Source organism: Diaporthe batatas, assembly GCF_019321695.1.
Source record: "Diaporthe batatas strain CRI 302-4 chromosome Unknown Contig00012, whole genome shotgun sequence".
NCBI classification, from domain to species: Eukaryota; Fungi; Ascomycota; class Sordariomycetes; order Diaporthales; family Diaporthaceae; genus Diaporthe; species Diaporthe batatas.
In genome coordinates this window covers 734430-756243 of record NW_025408559.1, presented here as the reverse complement: position 1 = coordinate 756243, position 21814 = coordinate 734430, and the positions used below count along the sequence as shown (strand labels likewise).

Below are 21814 nucleotides of genomic sequence, written 5' to 3'. Positions count from 1 at the left end.
TGAGAAAGCCTCATGTGGTAGCACCCATTGCAGAAAGACAAGACTCTATTTGATCAGCGACGTGATAACCTAAAACTAAGAGTATGAGAAGTCACTGTGTGAATGTGTTTTTGGATAGATGATATTAGGAATGCTCAAGTACTTTGTCTGTAGCTCTTTGAGTGGACAGCTACATACAATTATTAGGATACCTAGGTACATTTGGAGGTATCTTTGTACTCTGTACTGGCCTGGATGAGTCAGCAGCAAGGGAGCCGTGATAAGATAACAACAATAATATGTATGGCCTTGCTTCGAAGGATGGCACGCGTCGCGGTGAGCAACACAGTAGCAAGCCCGAGTTTGCTGCCACTTATTATACAACATTTTTCATCCTAACCACCATCTTGATCTACTATGGTCATCATGGTCATTGATGTGGATCTGAGGGTACCTTATACAAGACTAAATGGATGAACGCGTTTTTACTAGCAGCCGTGCTGTCAAAGCGTTTGCACAAACAGGTGGCGGGTTGCGGCCGTGAGTGGCCGAGGTTTGTCTCTGGGACTCTGCCTATGCCTGACCAAGACGCCTGCCTGCATCACTTGCCACGAAAGCCGTCTGAATGTTGCCTGGCCACTCACCCAGACTGATGACGACTCCTGTTGGTGTGCTCTGCAAGGGTTGGCTTGCGCTATCTCTACTGTACTGCTGCTGATGTCCTCGTGGTGCTGGATCAGTCCTCCATGTGCCCTGCTGCAACTTCGAGTCAGACCCAGACTGGACAGAGAGAAGCCCGATGGCATCAGTTGGCATGGTGGATTAGGGCGTCACAGATCTGTCGGGTCATCAAGTCTGCATTTTCCTGGGCATCCCAGAGACAGGCGGTCTAGGTGGCAGCACAGAGAGAACAAGAATCCAGGTGCAGGTGTGGGAGGCTTGCAGATGCACTGATGCAGTGGCAGCCTGCTTGACAGAGAGAGAGAGAGAGATGTGCTAGTGCTAGCTAGTTGAAATGAGAAGTTGCACCTCGACGACACGGTCCTGCAGGGACCACCCTTTCCCGGCTCTGTCAAGAAGCCTGGCCGCTGGCTGCTGTTCGGGCTTGGTGGCACCCGTCTCAAGAGCAGTCCAATCACGGGCAGCGCTCAAAAAAGGAAGAGCAGTGGGAGCTGTCCACCCCTCCCCCTCATTGACCACCCCCCCTTGGGGCTGACTGCGAGCTTGATAAATAGGGTACCTCCCCCGCCCTCCACGGGCATGGCATGTGCTTGCTACTACTGTTCTCGAGCTCTGAGCCTAGAAAGTAAACCACCGGAAGCCACCATCGACCAGCGGTACGTCTCCTGATCCCTGCTATTGCCCCACCGGCCTCTCCCTTCCAGCCAATCAAAACATCATAACGGCTGGGAAAAACCAACCACCGAGTTCCCGCTGCTGCCGCTTGCCTCCACTTGGCGCGTCATTTCAAGGCTAGCCCAAGCTAAAATTGATTCACCTTTTGGCTCGTTGCCTTTTGCATTTTTGATTTTCAGCCTTCCTCTCTTCCCTCTGCTCCCCCAGTCGCACCTCGCATCCCCCCCAATTCCCCCAATCCCGCGCCGCGCCAAGCTATCACGAGCCTCCGACAAAAAAACACACTGGCGCAACCACCGTTGCCCAACCCAGCACAGTACATCATCCTGTGCATGACTTGACCACTTTGAATTCAAGTCAACATTTGCTGCGCATTTCTTATCTTACCCTTTTAAGCCCACTTTTTTGTAGGCCAGCTTACACCACTCAATACACCCTCCGAGACCAGCCATTCGCGCACAGCTGGTCGAAACGCGCCTGCCCCACAATTCCCGTCGCGCGCATCTCAGTCCTTCCGCCTCTTCCCCGGAGCCCACGCCCGATCTATCGCCGCTTCCTTTTCATGTTGCGACGCGCCCACTAAACTGATTTGCACCCTCCGCAGTCCGCCCCGAATGGCAGTAATGACATCGCAGCACGAACCCATCGCTCTGGACCAAAAGTCGCATTCGCTGGACATGGCTGGCTCGGCAGCGACTGCGCTCGCCGATGAACGCAAAGGCCTGGAGGTTAATGGGTGAGTTGCGGCCCAGCCCAGAAACGATGCGCGCCTGGTTCATGACCTTCTTTCTGCCTTCGCACTGTCTGCTGCGCGCCGCTGTATCCTGCCGTCTACGCGATCTAGATGCATACGCGTAGCGGTCGCCCACATCCCACGCCCTCCGTACTGAGGCATCATCATATGCGCTTTCGCAGGCCGGCATACTAACGCGTCATGTCCTGCAGCCATGCAACACCCGTCGACGGTCCCGACGCAGCCGACAGCGCCACCGCAAAAGCCCAAGACGGCGCACCAGCACCCAAAGACGATGTGCAGAGCGCCGGATCTCCAGAGCCAAATCAGAACCAGAACAAGGACGCGTACGCGACCAACCAACACATAAGCGCCATGACACCGCCCGCAGCCGAGTCGGCAGACGCGGTTGATTCAAAGTCCAGCAAAGATGCCACCGAGAGTGAGGCCAAGGACACAGAGATGACTGACGCACCAGCTGCACCAGCCGAGTCCGCCCAGGCGCCTTCGCCCCCGGCTGAACCTGCTGCAAAGTCGTCTTCTACTGCTGAGCAACCTGCAGAGCCTGCGCCTCAAGAGCCCGCCCAACCCGCGGAGAACAGCGCGTCGGCTGAAACCTCCTCAACGCCAGCGCCACCACAACCGGCTGCCGAATCGACCAAGGAGATTGTAGACACGGGGGCGAGCAATGGGAATGACAAGGAAATGTCTGAGGCACCAGTAAGAGAGCCAGAGGCTAGGACAGAGCAGGGAGAGAACACTCAAGCGACTGCGGAGAGCGATGCTATCTCTCCAGACGCTGACACGCCCAAATCCCCTAAGACGCTATCCCAGAAGGCAGAGTCCCCATCCGTGGTTGTGACAGTCGACACTAGCATGACTGATGCGCCATCGCAGGCCTCGGCAAAGAATGCTCGAGAACGGGAGGAGGATGTTGACGACGAACCCCTTGCAAAGCGTGTCAGGACCTCAGGAGAAGATGGCGCAAAGGCGTCGCAATCGCAGCCTGCCTCGTCCGGTTCACAGGACGCAATGGCCATAGACCCACCTTCTGAGGCTCGGGCTCCCGCCTCCGGCTCCTCGACACCAGCAAAACAAGTGCCGGCTGGGGCGTCTGTGCCTCTGAGTGTGAATGGGAAATCTCGCAAGTTGAATGACCCGGCGCTTGCCAGCAATGCCATCACGGCCTATCAGAACAGGGAGATCAAGAAGGTCTTGGCTCTCGTGAAGAAGACCAAGAGTGGGCAAATGTTCCGGTCGTCAGTGCAGACACTGTGGCCAGGTGTCTGGGAGCAGTACCGTTCGCTGATTAAGCGTCCTGTGGACATCAGCTTCATTGAACAGAACCTGCGTGACAACAAGTACGCAGCCATGGCGGACTTCCGGACTGACGTGGAGCTCATCATTGAGAACGCCACCAAGTTCAACGGGTCCGACCATGACGTGACGAGGGCTGCCAAGGCCACAGTGGACGGCATCTACATCAGGCTGGCAGAAGTGCCCGCTGAGGAGCCAGCGAAACCCGTCAAGCAGGATGTCAAGCAGATGCCTACACGGCACGCCGAGCCCCGACACCACCAACCACCGCCCCCAAAGAAAGAGTCTCGCCCTGCTGCAAGCTCACCCGCAGAGAAGGTGTCTGACTCACCCGTTTTTGCTGTGCCTGCCTCTGGTGTGCCCACTATCCGCCGAGATAGCACGAAGAATGCAGGGGACCGACCCAAGAGGCCCATTCATCCGCCCAAGAACAAGGACCTGGGTTTCCAGCCGAAGAACACCAAGAATAAGCGCAAGCCTGAGATGAAGTTCTGTGAAGAGGTTCTGAAGGACCTGAAATCCAACAAAAACTGGGCACTGAACCAATACTTCCTGGAACCCGTGGACCCAGTTGCCCTGAACATCCCGACTTATCATAGCGTCATTAAGCAGCCGATGGACTTGGGTACCATGACTGCGAAGCTGGATAGCGGAGAGTATGAGTCGGCCAGTGCGTTCAAGGCCGATTTCCACCTCATGATCAAGAACTGCACCAAGTTCAACCCCGAGGGCCATCTCGTCCACACGGCAGGCAAAGAGCTGGAGAAGCTGTTCGAGAAGAAGTGGGCGGAGAAGCAGGCTTGGATGAGCAAACATGCTCAACCAGCGCCGCCTGCAGCAGCCGCGACTAGTCCTCGAGGTGCTGCCAAGCATGAGGAGGAGGAGGAGGACGAGAGCGAGCCGGAGCCGGACAACACCGTTGATATCCAGGAGCTTCAGCGCAAGTTGGACCATGCCATAACGCGGCACAAGAAGGAGCAAGACGATCTGGACAAGCAGCTCTTCTCCGACAACCCGGATTCAGCCTCCATCGACCTTAGCCGGACGGTCATCAAGGCACTGCAGGACGAGATCATGAAGAGGCGGGCTGAATTGAAGGAGGCACGAGAAAAGAAGCCCTCGCAGGCCAGCAAGCCGGCCAAGAAGAAGGCGGCTGGTAGTGCCGGTGCCGGGCCGAAGAAGGTTGCGAACGCGGGCCCACCCAAGAAGGGCGGTAGCGGTCCGGCCAAGAAGCCCGCGAAGAAGAGGCTCACGGACGAGGAGAAAGAGATTGTCTCCGATGCGATCGGCAGACTTGACGGTAACAGCTTAACGAAAGCTATTGACATCATTAAGAAAGATACCAATTTGACCGTAAGCATCCCATTCTCCCCCTTCGGTTGGACGTGGCTGACAATTGATGCCCAAAGGAGACCGACGATGACGAACTGGAACTGGACATGGAGCAGCTCAGCGACGAGGCGCTAGTCAAGCTGTTTGACCTTGTGCTCAAGGCATTCCCAAGTTATAAAGACCAGTTGAAGAAGTCAGAGCCTGCGCCGGCCCCGGCTCACAACTCGCACGCTGCAAAGACGGCGGCGAAGAAGAAGAACAAACCCATGGGCAAGGCCGAGCAAGAGCGCAAGCTCGAGCAGCTGAAGGCACTCAAGGACTCGTACAAGCGGCCTGGCAGCGGTAGTCAGGAGCCAGTGCCATCGATCGAGCCCAACGAGACGGCCCAGGCCGGCCATCGTCATGATGACAGTGACGATGCTAGCTCTTCGGAAGAGGAGTAGCTGCTCTTCAACGGCAGATTGCTTGGCATGCGGGTTCCCGAGGACAATTGCGTCGCCGAACCTGGACGACAGGGCGGAGGTACCCTTCTTGCCGGGCTTGGTCTTGCTGAGCTTTTCAGGCCCGCCATGAGCCCTCGTGGAGTGGGATCCGACTTATCCATGGATGGTACCACGAGGTGGCATTTGGAGACGCCTCGGACAGGGTCGCTCACAGCTGGGGCCCCTCCAACACCGTGTAGAAATGTTGTCCATACCCATGTATAATAGTTTCGTCAGCAGGCGCACCGCGACAATGCTCATAGAGCGTGATGATGGCGTTCGGGGGAGCTGTCGCTGAGCTTTGGGTTTCCTCCTTTTCCCGTTGGGTTCCCGTTGGGGCCAAAGGTGCGAGACGTTGATGAGTGATGATCAAAAAGGGAACATAGGCGTAGCATTCATAGTCTGCGCAGCATGTTTGGCGCATCGATCGGCTCATACCCTCACGGGGCGTTTTATGCGGGAAAAGAGGCGACATTCGAGATGGGGCTTGCCGCTCGTCGAGTGGTTGGTTGGTTGGTTGAGAAGAAAAAAAAACACAGTTATTTGATCAGCAATGATCCCTCGTATCTGCCAGTGTGTGTTTCCTTCTGCCCCGTGGCAAGGCGTGTTTCAGACGGCACTCTCGATCGTGACTTGATGGCGGAAGGGAGTCATCCCCTTGCTGCAGTGCATTATTGGGAAAGCTGGCGCATGTGCGCAGGTAGTCTTGGCAGGCATCTCTGGAGAGGACCGGTTGGTTGCTTCGAGGTCGAACTTTTCTCGTCCAGCCGAGGGCCGGGAAGGGGGGTTGTGATTCGCATTGGGGGACAGCCGCTGTCTCCTCAGGCGGCACGCATGCGTCAGACTGCAGCGAGCCGTTCTGCCCGAGCCCTGGCGGGTATCTTCTAAATCCCTGGCGTGCTGGCCCCTGGAGGGGGGCTGTGCGACCTGTGACAATATGAGGCGTTGGAAGGCGTCAGGAGGCATGTCGCACGCAGTTGAGACTCAACAGAGTTGTGGTTGTTGTTGTTGTGGTTGTTGAACCCGTCAAGGGATCGTGCTGAGAAATGGTCTGAAGCGCCCGGTAGCACTGGGTGTGAGGTGAGGTGACAATTTCCTTGACCCCATCTTGGCAGCTAGGGCGTGGGAGATTTGCGTCATGCTCCCTCCCCTGGCCTCCCGGGCCTGGGAGGTGCTGGAGATTATTAGGGGGGTTTCTGCGGCCTGAGGCCTGAGGTGCCAGTTGGGTCTGCCTGTCTGCCTGTCTGCCTGTCTGCCTGTCTGCCTGTCTGCCTGTCTGCCTGTCTGCCTGTCTGCCTGTCTCGTTGGATCAAGATCTGGAGGGGAGAAGTAGGCAGGTGGTGGTCAGAAGAAGGATTGGTTGGCTGGTGATGCCTCTCTCTGGCAATGCTGCCGGGCCGGGAGAGGAGGAGAGGCGGAAGGGACAGTGCCAAAGGGATGGATGGATGGATGAATTGCGTGTGGTCCGAATGGCTTGACAATCAGGAAGACGACATTGAAAGAAATTTGGGTCAAGAAGAGGGGGCGGGAAACAAGATGGTGTGCAGTGCACAGTTGAGACCAGCCGGCACGTCCAGGCCAGGCCGGCTCACTCATTTCTTCATTATGGGCTTTGTGAAAAGTGATGGATTTGTGATGCCTGGTGCAAAAGAAGCGGGGCTGGGCTTGGGTTCAGGTTGCCCCGAGGCCCTGACGACGGCCTGGGGCAGCAGCCTGGGCAGAATGGCAGAACAGCAGGGCCAGGTGGGGGCGAGTGGCACCCCCGGGTGTTTCCCCAACATTGACAAAGTACCTACTTGGGTAACTCATACGGTGCATTAGCAATGGCGTGCAGACAAGTGCCAGGGGCTACACTGGGTAGGCCAGTGCTGGCGCTCAGATCCGGCACAGTCTGCACGAGTGAAGGTGGGCCCCTGCCTTTCTGTAGAGTGTAGACTAACACACACACATGTTGCAGAATAATGAAGTGGTACTTCTGGCTGCAGAGACGAGAGGAGGTCTGCAGCAGCGCCATTTAGCTTTAGTCTAGAAGACATGCACTATTTTATATATGTGAATGCTAGAAGCAAATGGGCAGTCAGCAAACTGAAAGCAATTATATGAATACCTACCAGACCAGTAAGGCAATTGAATGCCCATGGGTGTTGCTTGCTCGATTCCACCTCCACGGAGGTCCGGAGCCGCTTGGGATAGGGTGAGGTGCCGGGAGATGGGATGATGGGATGATGGCTGGAACCATGCAAAACTTGAAAAGATGCCCTGTTGTTGGAGGCACGGCTGTCGGTATGTCTGCTGGTCGCAGACTTTTGAGTTTGTCCTGTCAAGGGCGAATAGCGGTGGCTCATGGGGTCCGTTGCCGGATACCAGACTCGGGATGTCGTGAACTGTTCCTGTTGACGGACACTGCCGTCAAGGCGGAGCGCTGAGACCTTTTGACGGCCGGACTGGTTTGGTCCGATGTCTGGCAAATACCTTGGACTACAGTCCTCAGATGTGTGACGTCTACAGGTTGCTGGCAGGCTACATATAAGTAGTGCATGTGGTGCGACCCTCAGCCGCAGGTGCCAGAAGCAAGATGCATTCGTTCTTCCTCGTGCCATACACACATATATAAGTACTGATCACCATGCTGGGCCGCGCCCTCCTCACCATCGATAGCCTCGGGCTCCTCTTCGGGGCGTGGGTGGCAGACATGAACGAAACCCACCAGCGGAACCCGCGCTGGCCACCCCATGCGAAGTGAGTACCTGACACCTGACATCTGGAGTATACGGAGTATATGGGGCAAACACTGGAACATGCGTGCCTAGATTCCACAACGCGCAGACCATTGGGCTCAGCACGGTCCTGGGCATGGCGACGCTGTTCCTGACGTGGAGGCCGCTGCTGCTGGGCCCGTCGCCGGCCATCGACCGCTACTCGCTGAGCGTGGCCGCCTTCACCGGCTGTGTCTACTGGCTCACGGGCCTGACCGCCATCTACTTCCCCGGCGCCGACGGGCTCGACCCCGAGTTTGGCGGGCCCGGCTTCCCCCAGAGGCCTATCTTCCTGGCCTTCATGATGGCGGGTCTTGCCGGTTCATATCTGGAGCTGCGCTAGTAAGGGGTGGCTGCGAGGATGTGTGGTGGTTTAATCAGCGAGGGTTGCGGATTGAGGCTTGTCTTCCAAGTATGTACTGAAGTAGGTATCTCTGGGATCTAGCAGGCGATATCAAAATGGACAAGATTCAACAGTGGTATAGGTGCGTGCTACCGTTTCCTCAGACGCTGCCAGTGTCAGGGACATGTTGAGCCAGTTTAAGCCAGCTACCGTGTGTGCCTGGACATGGTTCTCGGTTCAGGACCGACCCGGCGTGATCTCGGCGTGCAATTCGTCAGCTGACAGGCGTTGTGCACCCTTCGACGTCGTCCTTCGAGGCCAAGCACTCAGCCTGTCAGCATGGCCTGCATGGCTATCCGGCAGGACGGGATGGATGCTGGGCAACTGGGCAACTGGGGTCTCGGAGACTCAGGGGTCTGACAGTGAAAGGTTTGAGGACGGATCCACCGGTGACGACGCTCCTGCGCTCCTGGCCCCCCAGCTGCCCCCCCCCCCTGCGGTGTTACCCGATGGGCTGGGTTGTCAGGGTTGTCGAGACAATGCTGGTGAGCGCCGCGGGGCCTATGCTGGGTGCTGGGTGCTGGATGATGGATGCTGGGCACTGGATGCTGGATGCCGGATTGCTGACTGACTGAATCCTTGTGGGTGCTTGGGACGCTGATCTCTTCTGCTTCTGCCTCTGCCTCTGCCGTTGTACAGACACAACCATGTGCCTCCCGCCCTCTCTCCCTCTCAGACAAAACCCCCTGGAGCCCGTCAACCCGTTCCCTACAACGCTCCGCCTTTCCCTCTGGCAACACCACCATTGTCCCGTTCTCCTTCCAAGAGGCCTTTTTGCAACGTGAGCACGCGACCAGTTACCCCTTCTGTACGGCCCACCACCCGGGTCACAGCGTGCACTCGCCCTGCCTCGCGTATTACACCGTACACCCCGACCGCCCGGAAGTTGCACCAGTCCATCAGGGCTTGGCAGCCGCGCCAACATCACCGATCGGCATCTCTTGGCAGCCGATGCCACGGGCTATTAACCCGAATCCCACTGTGCACCCCCCCGCCAGTCTGTGACGTCTGCTACCGCACGACGCCCCGCGGTTTGGCTGCCGCTGCGAGGGCGGACGACGATAAGGGTTTGTCGGCTTCTCATTCGGTCAACTCCAGATAGAATTAGATGCTGAAGTCGCAAAAGGAGGCCGACATGGCCCAGCAGGAAACCTCCGGGAACCGCCTGAGAGATGCACCATGTGTCCAGTCACTTCTCGGCTTCTTCTTTAACAAGGGTGTCAGAGGCGGGCCCAAGATCTTTCTCAACCTGGCCGCCGTGCTCTGTGCCCTGCTGCTTGTCATAAAGCTCTTGCCCCAGCGTCTGAGCGACGGCGCATTGAACTCTATGCCCCACGATCTCTGGAAAGGGGAGCAAGAGGAAACGCTGCAGGTAGACACTGGCGACGATGTCGATGATGGCAGCATACCGGGCGGGCTGAGGATCGTCGTCTTCGGGGAGAACGACATCGGCACGCCGGCGGTCGGCGTAGACCAGGAGGTCGAGGGGTCCAAGTCGTGGACTGAGGCCCTCTGTGACCAGGTACGTCGTCTCACAGAACCCTCCAGTTTGACATTGTGCCGGGCCATACTCTAAACATGATTACCGTCCCAGCTGGCATGCTCCAAGCACATCTCAATGGCGCCGTCACCCGATTCCCCTTCGTGGTCTGTCAGTTCCAAGACTCTTTACGCCGACGGCGTCGAAAGCGTCCTCAACGAGACGACAGGACGGTCCGGCCCTGGCTTGGATTACTCGTACTTGTCAACGCTGTACGGCCCCCAGTGGCAGACCCTCGACTTCAAGGACCAGGTCGATCGATTCCTCGCCATGCCCAAGCCGCGCCATGCGCCAAAGGAGACGCTCTGGGTCTTCAACTTTGGCTTCTGGGACGTGTATTCGCTATCGGCCCTGCCGATCCCTGCTGGGAAGGCGGCAGCAAACGCTATGACGAGGGATTATTTCGAGCAGATCGAGCGCCTGTACGAGGCTTCGACAGACTACCAGTCGATTGCCTGGTCTGACATCAACTACGTCCCGGCCCCGCCCGAGCCTGAGCCCGAGCCCAGCCCGGAAGCAGAAACCACGGGGGAGTCATCCGCCGACGGGCCGACTGAGAAGAGAAACGAGGAGAACGCCGCGGACAAAACACCAGCGGAGAGCAGCGCTGAAGATACGACCGAATACTTCCGGCTCCTGATCCCTCGAGTCACGGACCCATCCCTGCTGCCCGGGTGGCGCGATCTCAGGGCGCAGCTCCCCAAGGTTCACTCCAAGGCGGAGCAGATGCGCAACTCTGCCGCGCTCACGGAGCACTGGAACGACCGCATCGTCGACGGGCTGGTGGAGTGGGTCAGAAAGGAGAACCAAAGGGCCGGCGGGGATGAGAACAAGAACAGCAAGAGGGCCGGGCCAGACGACCCTGCGACCCCGGCTGCGACCCAGGGGAAGAAGGAGGCCGACAGGGCCCCGCCCCAGAGCAGGCGCAGCCCGGTCCGCGACGGCTTCGCGTACAACATGGCCAGCTACGTGCTGGACGCCATGGTGGAGCGGCAGCTGCGCAACGCCCGGCTGCGCGATGCCTCGGGCCGCGGCGACGGCCCGGTCGAGGAGGGGTTCCGCGACGTGACCAACTCGTGCGTGGAGCGCGTCGACACGGCGCTGGTGGCCGTCTCGGTGCAGAGCGGCGTCCGGCTGGAGATACCCAACGAGGTGATTGGCAACGACGTCCAGGTGCCCAGCTCGACCAGGCCCGAGAACAAGGAGCCGCAGGGGGAGCCGGCCGGGAAAAAGAGGGCGAACAGGCGCGGTGACGACAAGGAGGAGGACGGGGGGGCCAAGGAGCCCAGCGCCGACCTGGCTGCCAACGCGGCCGCCCCGGTCAAGGTGTGCCAGATCCCCAGCGACTACCTGTTCTACACGCCGTTCGCGCTGTCGCAGAAGGCCATTGGCGAGATCGCCCTTCAGACCGCGGACATGATCCGCAACAACGAGACGATCAGAGGGAAGCTACAGGAGCAGATGGACAAGGTGAGCCCGGAAGCCCCATGGTGCTGTTTCCGCTGCGTGTTTGAGACCGCGTACTGACTGCGACAGATTAATGGTTCATGATCCTGAAGGCCGTGCAGACGGCTCGACCTGGCTCCCGGTTTTCATCTTCTCGCCTGGGGGGGGGGGGGTTCTTAAAATATATGGGACATGATATTATCATACACGTATGCATTGGGCGGTGTTTGGTGTCACTTGACAAGACTCCGTCCCTAAGGGCTCGTGAGTTTCGGGGCGTTGAGGTCGACATCCAGTTATGTCACATTTGTTTTGTATATTTTGTAATTACAGGTAACACTTCAGACCACATATGGGGGATGTGTGTATACCACGACTTGTGCCGACAGAGATAAAACCTCATGTGCATTTCCAAATCACAGTAGGTATGTTAACCAGGGTTCAACCCTTGGCTGCGGTAGTGGATCGGCTATCGGGGAACTAATTAAGTTGCTTGCAGGGCCCGGCTTATCACAGGAGACAAACGTCACACGAGCAAGCCACGGGTCTTCCTCTCGACAACCCACCACCATCTCCCCCATTTAGGATATGCCTTCACACTCGCAACTTAGACCGTAGACAAGACAGGAGGGCCAGGGAAGAATGAGCCCGTCGCCGTCCTCATCTGGACTTCTCCCCATGCCTGGAACACCGGCCTGGCGCGCGAGGATCGCCAGCGTCTTTCGCAATGCCGACGCCCACGTCTTGGTAGCCTTCTGGCTGTTTGGTACGTTCAGAACTCTTTAGAGCAACAACAAAGAGCACGAGCTGATGGTTCTTGTCCCTTCTGCAACAGGTCTCATCAACAATGTCCTCTACGTGATCATCCTGTCGGCCGCGCAGGACCTCATCGGCAACCTGCCCAAGGGCATCGTGCTCCTGGCCGACGTGATGCCCTCCTTCGTGACCAAGCTCGTCGCCCCGTACTTTATCCACCGCGTCCCCTACTCGGTGCGCGTCCTGATATTCGCCGGCCTCTCGGCCACGGGCATGCTCCTCATCGCCCTGACACCCGCCACCGGCGCCGTGCCCCTGAAGATGCTGGGCGTCGTGCTCGCCAGCCTGAGCAGCGGCGGCGGCGAGCTGAGCTTCCTCGGCCTGACCCACTACTACGGCCACATGAGCCTCGCCGCCTGGGGCAGCGGCACGGGCGGCGCCGGGCTGGCCGGCGCCGGGCTGTACGTGATGCTCACCACCTGGATGGGCTTCAGCGTCCGGGACAGCCTGCTGGCCTCGGCCTTCCTGCCCGCCGTCATGCTGCTCAGCTTCTTCGTCGTCCTGCCCCGCGGGCCCCTGCGCCACGGCGCCGCCCCCAAGAGCTACGAGGCCCTCCCCGGCCGGGACCTGGCCGACGACGACGTCGACGTCGACGTCGACGACATGCCCGCCGGCAGCGCGTCGTCCAGCCTGCTGGCCCCGGGCCCCGCCGTCGCCACCACGGCCTACTCGGCCCACCATCACCCGGCGCCGCAGCACGGCGGCGGGTCCCTCGTGGCCCACCTGAGGCGCGCCAGGGCGCTGGTGGTGCCGTACATGCTGCCGCTGTTCATGGTCTACGTCGCCGAGTACACCATCAACCAGGGCGTCTCGCCCACGCTGCTGTTCCCACTCGAGTCGTCCCCTTTTACCCGCCACCGCGACTTCTACCCCTTCTACAACTTCCTGTACCAGGTCGGCGTCTTCATCTCGCGCTCGTCCACGCCCTTTGTGCGCATCCACCACGTCTACATCCCCTCCTTCCTGCAGGTCGGCAACCTCGTCCTGCTGGCGCTGCACGCCCTGCTCAACTTCATCCCTTCCGTCTACATCGTCTTCCTCGTCGTCTTCTGGGAGGGCCTGCTCGGCGGCGCCGTCTACGTGAACACCTTTGCCGAGATCATAGAGAACGTGCCCGTGGAGGACCGCGAGTTCAGCCTCGGCGCGACGTCCGTGGCCGATAGCGCTGGCATCTGCTTGGCTGGCTTCATCAGCATGGCGGTAGAGGTGTGGCTGTGTGACTGGCAGGTCCGGCATGGGAGAGACTGGTGCAGGAACATTGAAGTTGGCTGAACGCGGCCGGAACATATGTCCTCGGTCACTGAACCTGCCTCTAGTCTCCCTTTTCTCACGCATACTCTGACAGGTAGGAAAATAGAAGTTCAACAGAGACTCAGACAGCAGTCGCTGCCCGTGATAAGGAACACACCCCATGGGGTTTCGGGGTTCTCTTGTTTAGAGAGGTAGGTGGGTATATTCAATGTTGTCAATGGACAAGATGAAAACACATCCCCAACGCCTGCCGCATCCCATACATATCCTGCAATCCCACTCGTTCGTGCCGAATCCCCCACGGCTTAGCATCCCTTCACTTGGCCTCTCGGCGACACCACTTCTCGGTCCGGTGGACGATATGCAGCTGCGGCGCTTTCCAGGCCGGGTCCTCCTCCTCGGCCCTCCGGAGCGCCGCCCGCACCAGGGCCCAGATGCGCTTGACCTCTGTGCGCCTCAGCCTCCTGAGCCCCTTGAGCGTCGACGGCTCCGGCCAGCCGTGCTCGTTGAAATCCACCAGGAGCGTCAGCAGCCTGAGCTCCGGGAAGCCGCGGACGAACCGGACGCCCTCGTCCACGGCCGAGTCGACCCAGCACGGCCGCAGGCCCCAGTTCATGACGAGGCTCCGCAGGCCCGAGTACGCCGCCACCTCGGCATCGCTGATGTCGTCTGTGCGACTCATCGAATCAGCAATCTAAGGTTCTTTTTTTTCGGGTAGTGCAAGATATACACCAGCAAATTCAAAAATACTCACAGCCTCGGTATATCCATATCGAGTCCCTGTCAAAATCCATATACACACCCTCCTCCTCCTCCTCACGGCCCGGCATCCGGACAAGCTCATACTTCGGGGCGGCACCACCGACCCCCGCCCCCGGCTGCTGCGCGACCAGCAGGGCCCTCGACTCGGCGCAGGCCTGCAGAACCGCGGGAACGCCCCTGCGCAGGTGGTACCTGAACTTTGCGTTGTTCCACGTCCGCGGGACCACGGTCGGCTCCGGGCCGGCCGCCTCCCAGATCAGGAAGCGGATCTCTGGCGGCAGGCGCTGGAACTGCGGGAACCGGCATGAGCCCTCCTCCCTTGTCGAACCCCTGGGGGGCTCCCTGGTTTTTGGCAGTGGTGTCAGAGGGCTGGCGGGTGCCTCGGCCTCGGCCTCGGCCTTGTCCTTGTCCTCGCGGAAGATGTGGATGATATCCGGGCTTATGTACTCGTCCACACTTGGCTTTGTCCCTGTCTCTGAGACACTGCTGGCTCTTTTGCAGCGTGTGGCTTGTGTTTCGGCCATCTTGATTGTCTTTAGAAAAGAAACCTTGTATGGGTTTTGTTGAAGTTAATGTGTCGTGGGTGTATCTTGTTTTGTGATATTGCTGTGATGACTTGATAGCAAGTGGGAGGGAGTGGTGCGACTGATAGTCTTGGTTCCACCCTTGGCCAATTGGAATATCACAGTTGACGGCTCATGATGACGGAAGAGGTTATACGGACTGTTCAAATGGGAACTCGCAGCAGTGTCGTAAAGAAATAAATGTAACCCAGGAAAAAGACAAGGTACTACCAAAGGTCTCGTACCTAAGACCGTAGCATCGATGGCTTAGGAGCAATGTCGTGAGTCAATGTGGTGTCGAGCGCAGCAGTCAAGTAATCAGAATATTCCCACTATACTCATCATCACACAACAGTCAAGTCCCTAGGGGGCTTGTCTGGAAACAGAAACCGAAATACATGCAATCATTCATCATCATCAGTGCGTCCCGGTTCTTCCCGGACAGGGCACAGAAAGTGCCCTGCTCGAGGGCGAGTTTTGCCCCTGAATCCCTGGTGCAAGGAGCCATTTGATGACAACAGAGGACGGATCGTGCTCTGACCTGGGCCTCAGGGTTGAGGGAGGGTGAAAAAATGGTGCCACCAAGGGCCAAGGAAGCGCGGGTGGGTTATCAGGTCAGAGCATTTGCAGGGCTGGCTGGGCCGGGCTGGGCTGATTGACCCCCTCCCCTATAGCTGGGCCGCTGCAGCACCTGAGGTTCTCTGACACGCAAGACACGGACAGTCCCGAGTCATATGTTTGTTGCTGCAGGTCATGGACCTATGCTTTGCCCTGAATCTTTGGCCTGTCGTTGTCTTGAAATCTTATGCAAACTCTTCGTTCGGCCCGTCTCTGTGACGTGTCTAGTGTTTGGCTGTCGACCTTTTTTTCTTTTTTTTTTTCTCTCTCTCTCTCTCTCTCTCTTCTTTCTCATGACTTATCCCCCCCCCCCTGCACTGACGCAGCCAAGAGAATGGCCGGGAATAATGAGGCTGGAGGGACCTTGCCGGATCTGATATCGCAGACCTGGGCATATAATATGCAGGCATGACACTCACCAAACAAACATCACCCACACATGGCAGCTCTGCCGGAGTTGATTGCGAATTCATTACATGAGAACCATACGTGACTGTCACACACATTGAAGGATGTGTCGACCATGACTCTGTTGCCCATGGCTGCCATCAACTACCTTGTCAATGTGCAAGGTGATATGTTGGCAGTTGTATACTGTAGACTATATCATGACAAGAAAAGCCCAGCTTGGAAGCCGAGCGGCAAGATCCGACCGATCGGATCCGACCTGCGGAAAGTCCAGGCAGGGCAGGCCCCGGGCAGCTCGGATGGCCCGCCCGCCGAGTCCATGTCGTCAACGCCCAGAGCTCTGGTACAACACCCTGCCGAACCTCGGCCGCCACATCGGAACTGCACATCTCGACTTCTTCCCGCCCTGGCCACTCAACCTTTCGTGCACAAGGCCAACAACTACCCACAGAGAGCAACAAAACAACAAAATGCCCCCAACCCGCCTCTTCCCAAGGCCCTCAAGCCTGCGCGCAATCCACAAAGCAGCAGCCGCCGCCCTCACAAGACCATCACCATCACCACCAACGCCCATCATCACAACCCACGCCCGCCCCTACTCCTCAGCCTTCCAACAAGGCCCCTCCCCGCCCCGCCTGCCCCCAGAGCAGCAGGCCGAGTTCGAGCGCCTCCAGCGCGCCGTGGCAGACCGCCTCGCCGACCCCACGCCGCTGCCGCACGAGCAGCAACAGCAGCAGCAACAATACCCTTCCGTCTCGCCCGCCTCGAACCCCCGGCACACCACCACCCCCGACGGCGCCACGGCCGCTGCCACATCAACACCACCACCACCACCACCACAGGCCGACGAGACCACCCCCGGCGGCGTGTGGCGCGGCGCCCCGCCCGAGTTCGACGGCGACAAGAACCCCAGGACGGGCGAGGTCGGCGGGCCCAAGACCGAGCCGCTGAGGTGGGGCAGCGCCGGCGACTGGAGCTACAACGGCCGCGTGACTGACTTCTGAGGTGGGCGTGGGAGTGTATGAGTATGAGTGACGCGCCGGGCTGGCGGCCTGGCTGGCTGGCTGGCTGGCCATGCCCATGTCATCCTCTGGGTCTGACCTGCGCACATCCACAACCTCGGGCACGATCCTCCTTTGAAAGACCAGCACCTCAAGTCGTTCTGGGGAGTATTCTTCGTGGTATTTCGTAGCTCATGTACAATAAATACATAGTGCCGGGTCTCCTCCAGAAGCACTTCATGGCATACCGAATCAATTGCTACCAGTGCAGCCAGGCTGCTTGCTCATGCGCAGGTATCTTGAAACCCCAGGACGAACCCAAACGCCGCATGCTGTCCTGACTTTTACGAGACAAACAGCAACCACTTCTAACTTCAACAACCAGCCCATGCCTCAGGGCGTGCTCCTCACCCCGGACGCCCCCTCCCGCCTCATCATGAAAATGTGCATGTATCACGCTTCCGCAGGCGGCGTTAGCCTGCTAGCCACTGTTGCAACCGCTGCCAGCGCCGCCGCGGCGTTTAGCGTCGCCGGCACCACATTTGGGTCATCCCCTGCACCGCTCACATCACCGACCCCGCTATCGTCGTCCCGGTTGTGCTGCTCATTTCGTTCGGCCTCTCCGCCATGGCCCACCTGCCCCTCGGCGAGGCTGCCCCTCGCCCTGCTTCCCCCAGGGCTGCCATTATGCCCCGCCTTGTCGTGTCCATTGCCGTCTCCAGCACTCTCAAGTGACCGGTTCTCTTTGTCACCTGCACCATCTGCTGCTTTCTTCTTGGGCGCCAGCGATACGATGCCGTTTCCGGTGTTGGGCACCACCCTGACCTCGAAGGCCCTGCTCATCTCAACCTCCTCCATCGCCTTCCGCATCCTGTCCCGTCTCGCCTGGCCGCGAAGCCTGCTCTGCGGGGCTGCGCCGTTGGTGACGAACCGCACCGATCTGATCATGAAGCTGAGCCCGTCGTGGCTGGACCGTTGGCCGTCCCGGCCTAACTTTCCCCCCCATTCCCGGCTCTTTATCCCAAAGCGTACCGTCGACACGTACTTCTCGAGCTTGGGTAGGATCTGGATCATGACGTGCATGTCGCGGCCTTCAGGTGCCTGCACCGGCCCTGTCGCCAACGGCGCTTCCAAGAAATCCGGGTTGCTCTTCTGCAGCGCCTCGGCTGTCTCCTTGCCCCTTCCTTTCCTGCTGCCCTTGGCCTCCTTGACATCCGCACCGATACCCTCGTCAAGCCCCAGCAGGTTGACATCGACATCATCAGGCCACTCGCCCCGGATCCAGCCACCGTGAATGCAAGCTGCCACGACATCCGAGTCATCTGTGTACACGTCGGTTCCCCAGAGAGCCCGGCGCGACGTGATTTCCGCTCTCGCAGGACCCTTCAGGTGCTGCTTCCCGACCTTCACCATCAGGGTGCTTCCTTCCTTGCCTTGGATCGTTGGCATCGGCAGAGGCTTGGGTGTGGATTGATACGCATGTCGTGCATGCCGGCCACTTCGACCATCGTACATCCGAGCCGGTTTGAGAATGACGTCGTAGATCCAGTCACCAAGGTGCTCACGCGGCTTGTTAGACACGCTGTCGAGAATCGCCTTGTTCGAGATGATACGCTTCGGTTTTGGCGGGATGATAACGGGAGCACTTGAATGGGCGGCGATTGGCTGGGCGTTTGGTTCCCTGATTTGACCATGAGCGCTGGCTCTTGGAGGAGCATGATGGTGAGTCATGAGAAGGTCTTTCGCGGCCCCTGTGGGGGATGGGATCGGTGTAGATCCCTTGACGTTCTTGAAGGGGGTGACCACAGTCTGTTGGGGGGACACTTGGTCGGGAATGTGGTGGTGATGATGATGATGGCTAACAATGTGAGTTAGGTGGGATGAAATGATCAGATGGGGTGATACATACTGGTGGTGATGGTGGTGAGAGTGCGTCTTCTGTCGCTTAGCTCTGCCCAGCGGCGTGCTTCTGCCTGTGCTGTCTTCGTCGTTCTTGACGTCGTCTTCCTTTTGCTTTCTCCGCTTGTTACGGGAAGCATTGTCGCGGCCGCCCTTGGGATCGGATGTTACGTCTGGAGGTGCGTGCTCCAAGTCGTCACGCCGCCCCAGGCCGCTACCAGTGAAGGGCAGCTGTGCACCGGCCGCAACAGGGCTAGATACACCTAGGCCGCTAACTCCACTCCCAATACCTGAGAACATGCGGCCAAACTCGCTCTTAATGCCTGCCTCGCCAGGCGGCCCTTGTATCTGCGGTTGTGCGCCTTGAACAGCTTGTGGGAGAGGAGATATACGGCCCTTTCTGTTCATTTCTTGGACCCGTAAAAAGTTCTGTTGGTGAGCCATCGGGTGGCCTGGCTCTTCTAGAGGCCGGTGTCGGGGTGAATCGTACATTGGGGGGTGTCCATTGCTGTACGCGACAGAAGGAGGGGGCGGCCCGTCCTCGCCAGGTCGCCGGTGAGGAGGTTGCTGCTGTTGGTGAGGTGGGATCGCCGCCGCGCGTTGGCGACTAGGCGATTCATAGGGCGGCGCTTGGTGAGCCGCCTGAGGCATTGACTGCGGGTGCGCAGGATGAGAGGAGGGAGGGTAGCGTTCTACCGGAGGCTGCGACAGAGCCCCCTGGGTGTTGTTGTACGGAGGCGCACTTGCATGAGGGTACTCGTGTTGTCGGGGTTGAGGTCTTGGCTCCTCGTACACATGCCGGGGCTGGTCATACGCCGCCCTTTGCCAGTGTGCCTGCTCCCGGGAATCCACTGGACGTGGATATTGTGGCGGTAGTGGTTCCCTCCGCTGTATTCCTGGCGGACCATACTCGGGCTGGTTCACCGCATACTGTCTTCCAGGGTCGCCACCCGAGGTAGTCCTCTCCCTCCTCTCGCGGTCCCGCAGTTCCATCTCTCTCTCCCTTTCCTGCCTTTCTCGCTCGAACATCAACCTATCGTCTTCGTGCTTGACCACAATGAGTCGCTCCGGATTGTACTCTCCTCCATGCCTGGGCTCTTCGCGTCTTGGGTACATATCGGGGGGACCAGGTCTTCCCGCCTCCATCTGCCGCGAGGGCGGTGCGATGTTGGGAAACGATTTAGGCTGGCTGCTCGGTCTAGGAGGGGGCCCAGGTGGCCCTGGGAGTCGCTGGAAGTCTCTGCCATGTTCCGCAGGTCCCATGGGTGGAGGCGGGTGTCGGTATGCGTCTCGTGGCGTCCCATACCTTTGCATCTCTGGGGTGAGATGCACCCCGTGGGGTGAGCCAGCAGCGGTACGAGCATCCCGTTGGTCTCGCGGGTCCCCTCGCGGGTCGGCACGCGGATCTGCCCGCGGATCTGCCCGTGGATCTCGAGCTTCATACATGCGTTGATGTTGTTCAGGGGTGTGAGGCCTTCGGTAGGGTGCATACTCGGTGGAGATCGAGGCCATTCGCGGAGAGGCATGTACACCAGACGTGTAAGCAGGTGCGGAGGCGGCAGCTGACGATGCCGGGGGAGGGTAGGACGGCGCAGTAGAATCTCGAGGTCGGGGGCCAAGCATATAATTCAGTGACATTGAACTCCCTTGGCCGCTTCCTCTCTGTATAGAATCTAGGGCTGGAAGCTCACGGCCGCCTGGAGGGAACGCCGTAGAGGGCCCGCCAGGTATTGGCGACGGTCTTGGAGCAGGCAAGCTGTACGGCCCTCCTGGCCCCATCTGTAGGCCCGGGCCTCCTGGGCCGCCGGGGCCTCCAGGACCCTGGCCGGGCTGAGGGGGTGAGCCCGGAGGCGGCATGCCGCGGTTCATGGGGGGGCCCGGGGTGACAGAGGAGGCACTCTGATGTCGCGAGTGGTTCGAAGGGGTGAGAGAGGCGCCATGTTCATACGGACGGGAAGAGGGGAAGAAGTGAGGGTCGGAGGGTCGCCTTTGGAGGTTGTCGGGTGGGTATGCAGAGCTGGCTGAGGAGGGGGCCTGTGTATGCTGCCCTGGTTGCTGCTGCTGCTGCTGCTGCTGTTGTTGTCGATCTATCGCATACGAGTTCGGGGCGGGCGTCGCAGAGGCGGAAGAAGGCGTGGGAGGAGGCAAGGTCTGTCGAGTGTAGAGTGGAGACTGTGCATTTCGCGAGAATGGCAGGTTGGGCGGCTGCGCCTGTCTTTGATCTCGAGGATCCATGCTGAAGGTCCTTCGAGATCGGAGGCGACAAAAACAGCCCAGGCCACCGCGGGGCCAACTCGGAGTTTCCTCGAGCTTTGGCCGGGGTCGAGCTCAGGAATTGTGGCCACGCAAATCACAACAGGGAGCGGTCCTGAAGCTGGTTCAAACAGCGCCAGCCAGCAGACAAACGGTGAGATGGGCCGAGATCAGGTCCGGCGACGTCTGCAGAGCTTAAAGGGTGGATCGCAAGGGCGGTGGTGAGAGAGGACCCGTGTGCTCGAAAAGGTCTGTCGCGAAGCATTAGTGGGATGCTTGAGAGGTGTGAAATGGCTGTCTTGGAGCGGCGATCAGAAGGTGGGTGGACGATGCCGACGCCCTGGGGGAGCGTGCGAGGGAGCGTGCGAGGGCGCCGGTGCAGCAGGTGCAGGTGTCGTGGTGTTGAAGATTGCAAGGTGCAGCAGGGTGATGCAGATTGTGTTGGTGTGTGGGTGTTTGACGCGGAGAGAACCTGGAGTGGAGTGGAGTGGAGTGAGGCTTTGTGAGTCTGAGGTGGACTGCATAGGTGTGGGTCATGGGTCATGCTCGGTGATGCTGGTCTGGGTGTCTGGCCGGCCAGGGCTGGAGGGCTGGTGTGTGTGCCTGTCTGTGTTCTGCGTCTGTGTCGGGCTGTCTGGCGTTGCGACAAACCTTGGAAGGGGAAAATATGGGGAAAGCGGCAATGGGGCCTGCCATGGTGCCAGGGAAAGAGCAAGGGGCAAGCGCCAGGGCAGGGGAGGACAGGGGGGCCAGGCGAGCGAGAGGGCTGGAGGGAAGGGACGTTGCAGGGGTGGAGAGAGGCAAAGAGGGTACTGTGCGATGTCACTTGTCATGTTGAGGTGAGTCTGTCGGTTCAGGTTCAGGTTCAGGTTCAGTCAGCACGCACGCACGCACGTCCC

The 21814-nt window shown here is 59.2% G+C and overlaps 7 protein-coding genes across 7 annotated transcripts; 5 read left to right on the top strand and 2 right to left on the bottom strand.

The window, feature by feature from the left end:
- The first annotated feature begins 689 nt into the window (after window positions 1-689).
- On the top strand, window positions 690-6883 carry KVR01_010006 (uncharacterized protein). Its single transcript, XM_044784455.1, has 4 exons — window positions 690-1316; window positions 1940-2071; window positions 2281-4738; window positions 4795-6883. The coding sequence occupies exons 1-4, from the start codon at window positions 1240-1242 to the stop codon at window positions 5158-5160; spliced, it is 3033 nt and encodes a 1010-aa protein (XP_044641254.1). The 5' UTR covers window positions 690-1239; the 3' UTR covers window positions 5161-6883.
- Window positions 6884-7825: 942 nt separating this feature from the next.
- Window positions 7826-8298, top strand: KVR01_009888 (uncharacterized protein; the record flags this gene model as incomplete). The annotated part of the gene is made up of 2 exons (XM_044792762.1): window positions 7826-7938; window positions 8010-8298. The coding sequence occupies 2 exons, from the start codon at window positions 7826-7828 to the stop codon at window positions 8296-8298; spliced, it is 402 nt and encodes a 133-aa protein (XP_044641136.1).
- Window positions 8299-9493: 1195 nt separating this feature from the next.
- Window positions 9494-11449, top strand: KVR01_009832 (uncharacterized protein; the record flags this gene model as incomplete). The annotated part of the gene is made up of 3 exons (XM_044788126.1): window positions 9494-9880; window positions 9953-11368; window positions 11435-11449. 3 exons carry the CDS (start codon window positions 9494-9496, stop codon window positions 11447-11449), a joined length of 1818 nt encoding a protein of 605 aa, XP_044641080.1.
- A 537-nt stretch (window positions 11450-11986) lies between these two features.
- On the top strand, window positions 11987-13432 carry KVR01_010110 (amino acid transporter YHC3; the record flags this gene model as incomplete). The annotated part of the gene is made up of 2 exons (XM_044793873.1): window positions 11987-12110; window positions 12180-13432. The coding sequence occupies 2 exons, from the start codon at window positions 11987-11989 to the stop codon at window positions 13430-13432; spliced, it is 1377 nt and encodes a 458-aa protein (XP_044641358.1).
- A 295-nt stretch (window positions 13433-13727) lies between these two features.
- KVR01_010083 (uncharacterized protein) lies at window positions 13728-14697 on the bottom strand (the record flags this gene model as incomplete). The annotated part of the gene is made up of 2 exons (XM_044792479.1): window positions 13728-14080; window positions 14166-14697. 2 exons carry the CDS (start codon window positions 14695-14697, stop codon window positions 13728-13730), a joined length of 885 nt encoding a protein of 294 aa, XP_044641331.1.
- A 1380-nt stretch (window positions 14698-16077) lies between these two features.
- Window positions 16078-21777, bottom strand: KVR01_009772 (uncharacterized protein). Its single transcript, XM_044791355.1, has 2 exons — window positions 18673-21777; window positions 16078-18621 (listed from the first exon to the last, which is right to left on the bottom strand). Exons 1-2 carry the CDS (start codon window positions 20895-20897, stop codon window positions 17217-17219), a joined length of 3630 nt encoding a protein of 1209 aa, XP_044641020.1. The 5' UTR covers window positions 20898-21777; the 3' UTR covers window positions 16078-17216.
- Window positions 16233-16766, top strand: KVR01_010035 (uncharacterized protein; the record flags this gene model as incomplete). The annotated part of the gene is made up of 2 exons (XM_044783441.1): window positions 16233-16289; window positions 16410-16766. 2 exons carry the CDS (start codon window positions 16233-16235, stop codon window positions 16764-16766), a joined length of 414 nt encoding a protein of 137 aa, XP_044641283.1.
- Window positions 21778-21814: the final 37 nt, after the last annotated feature.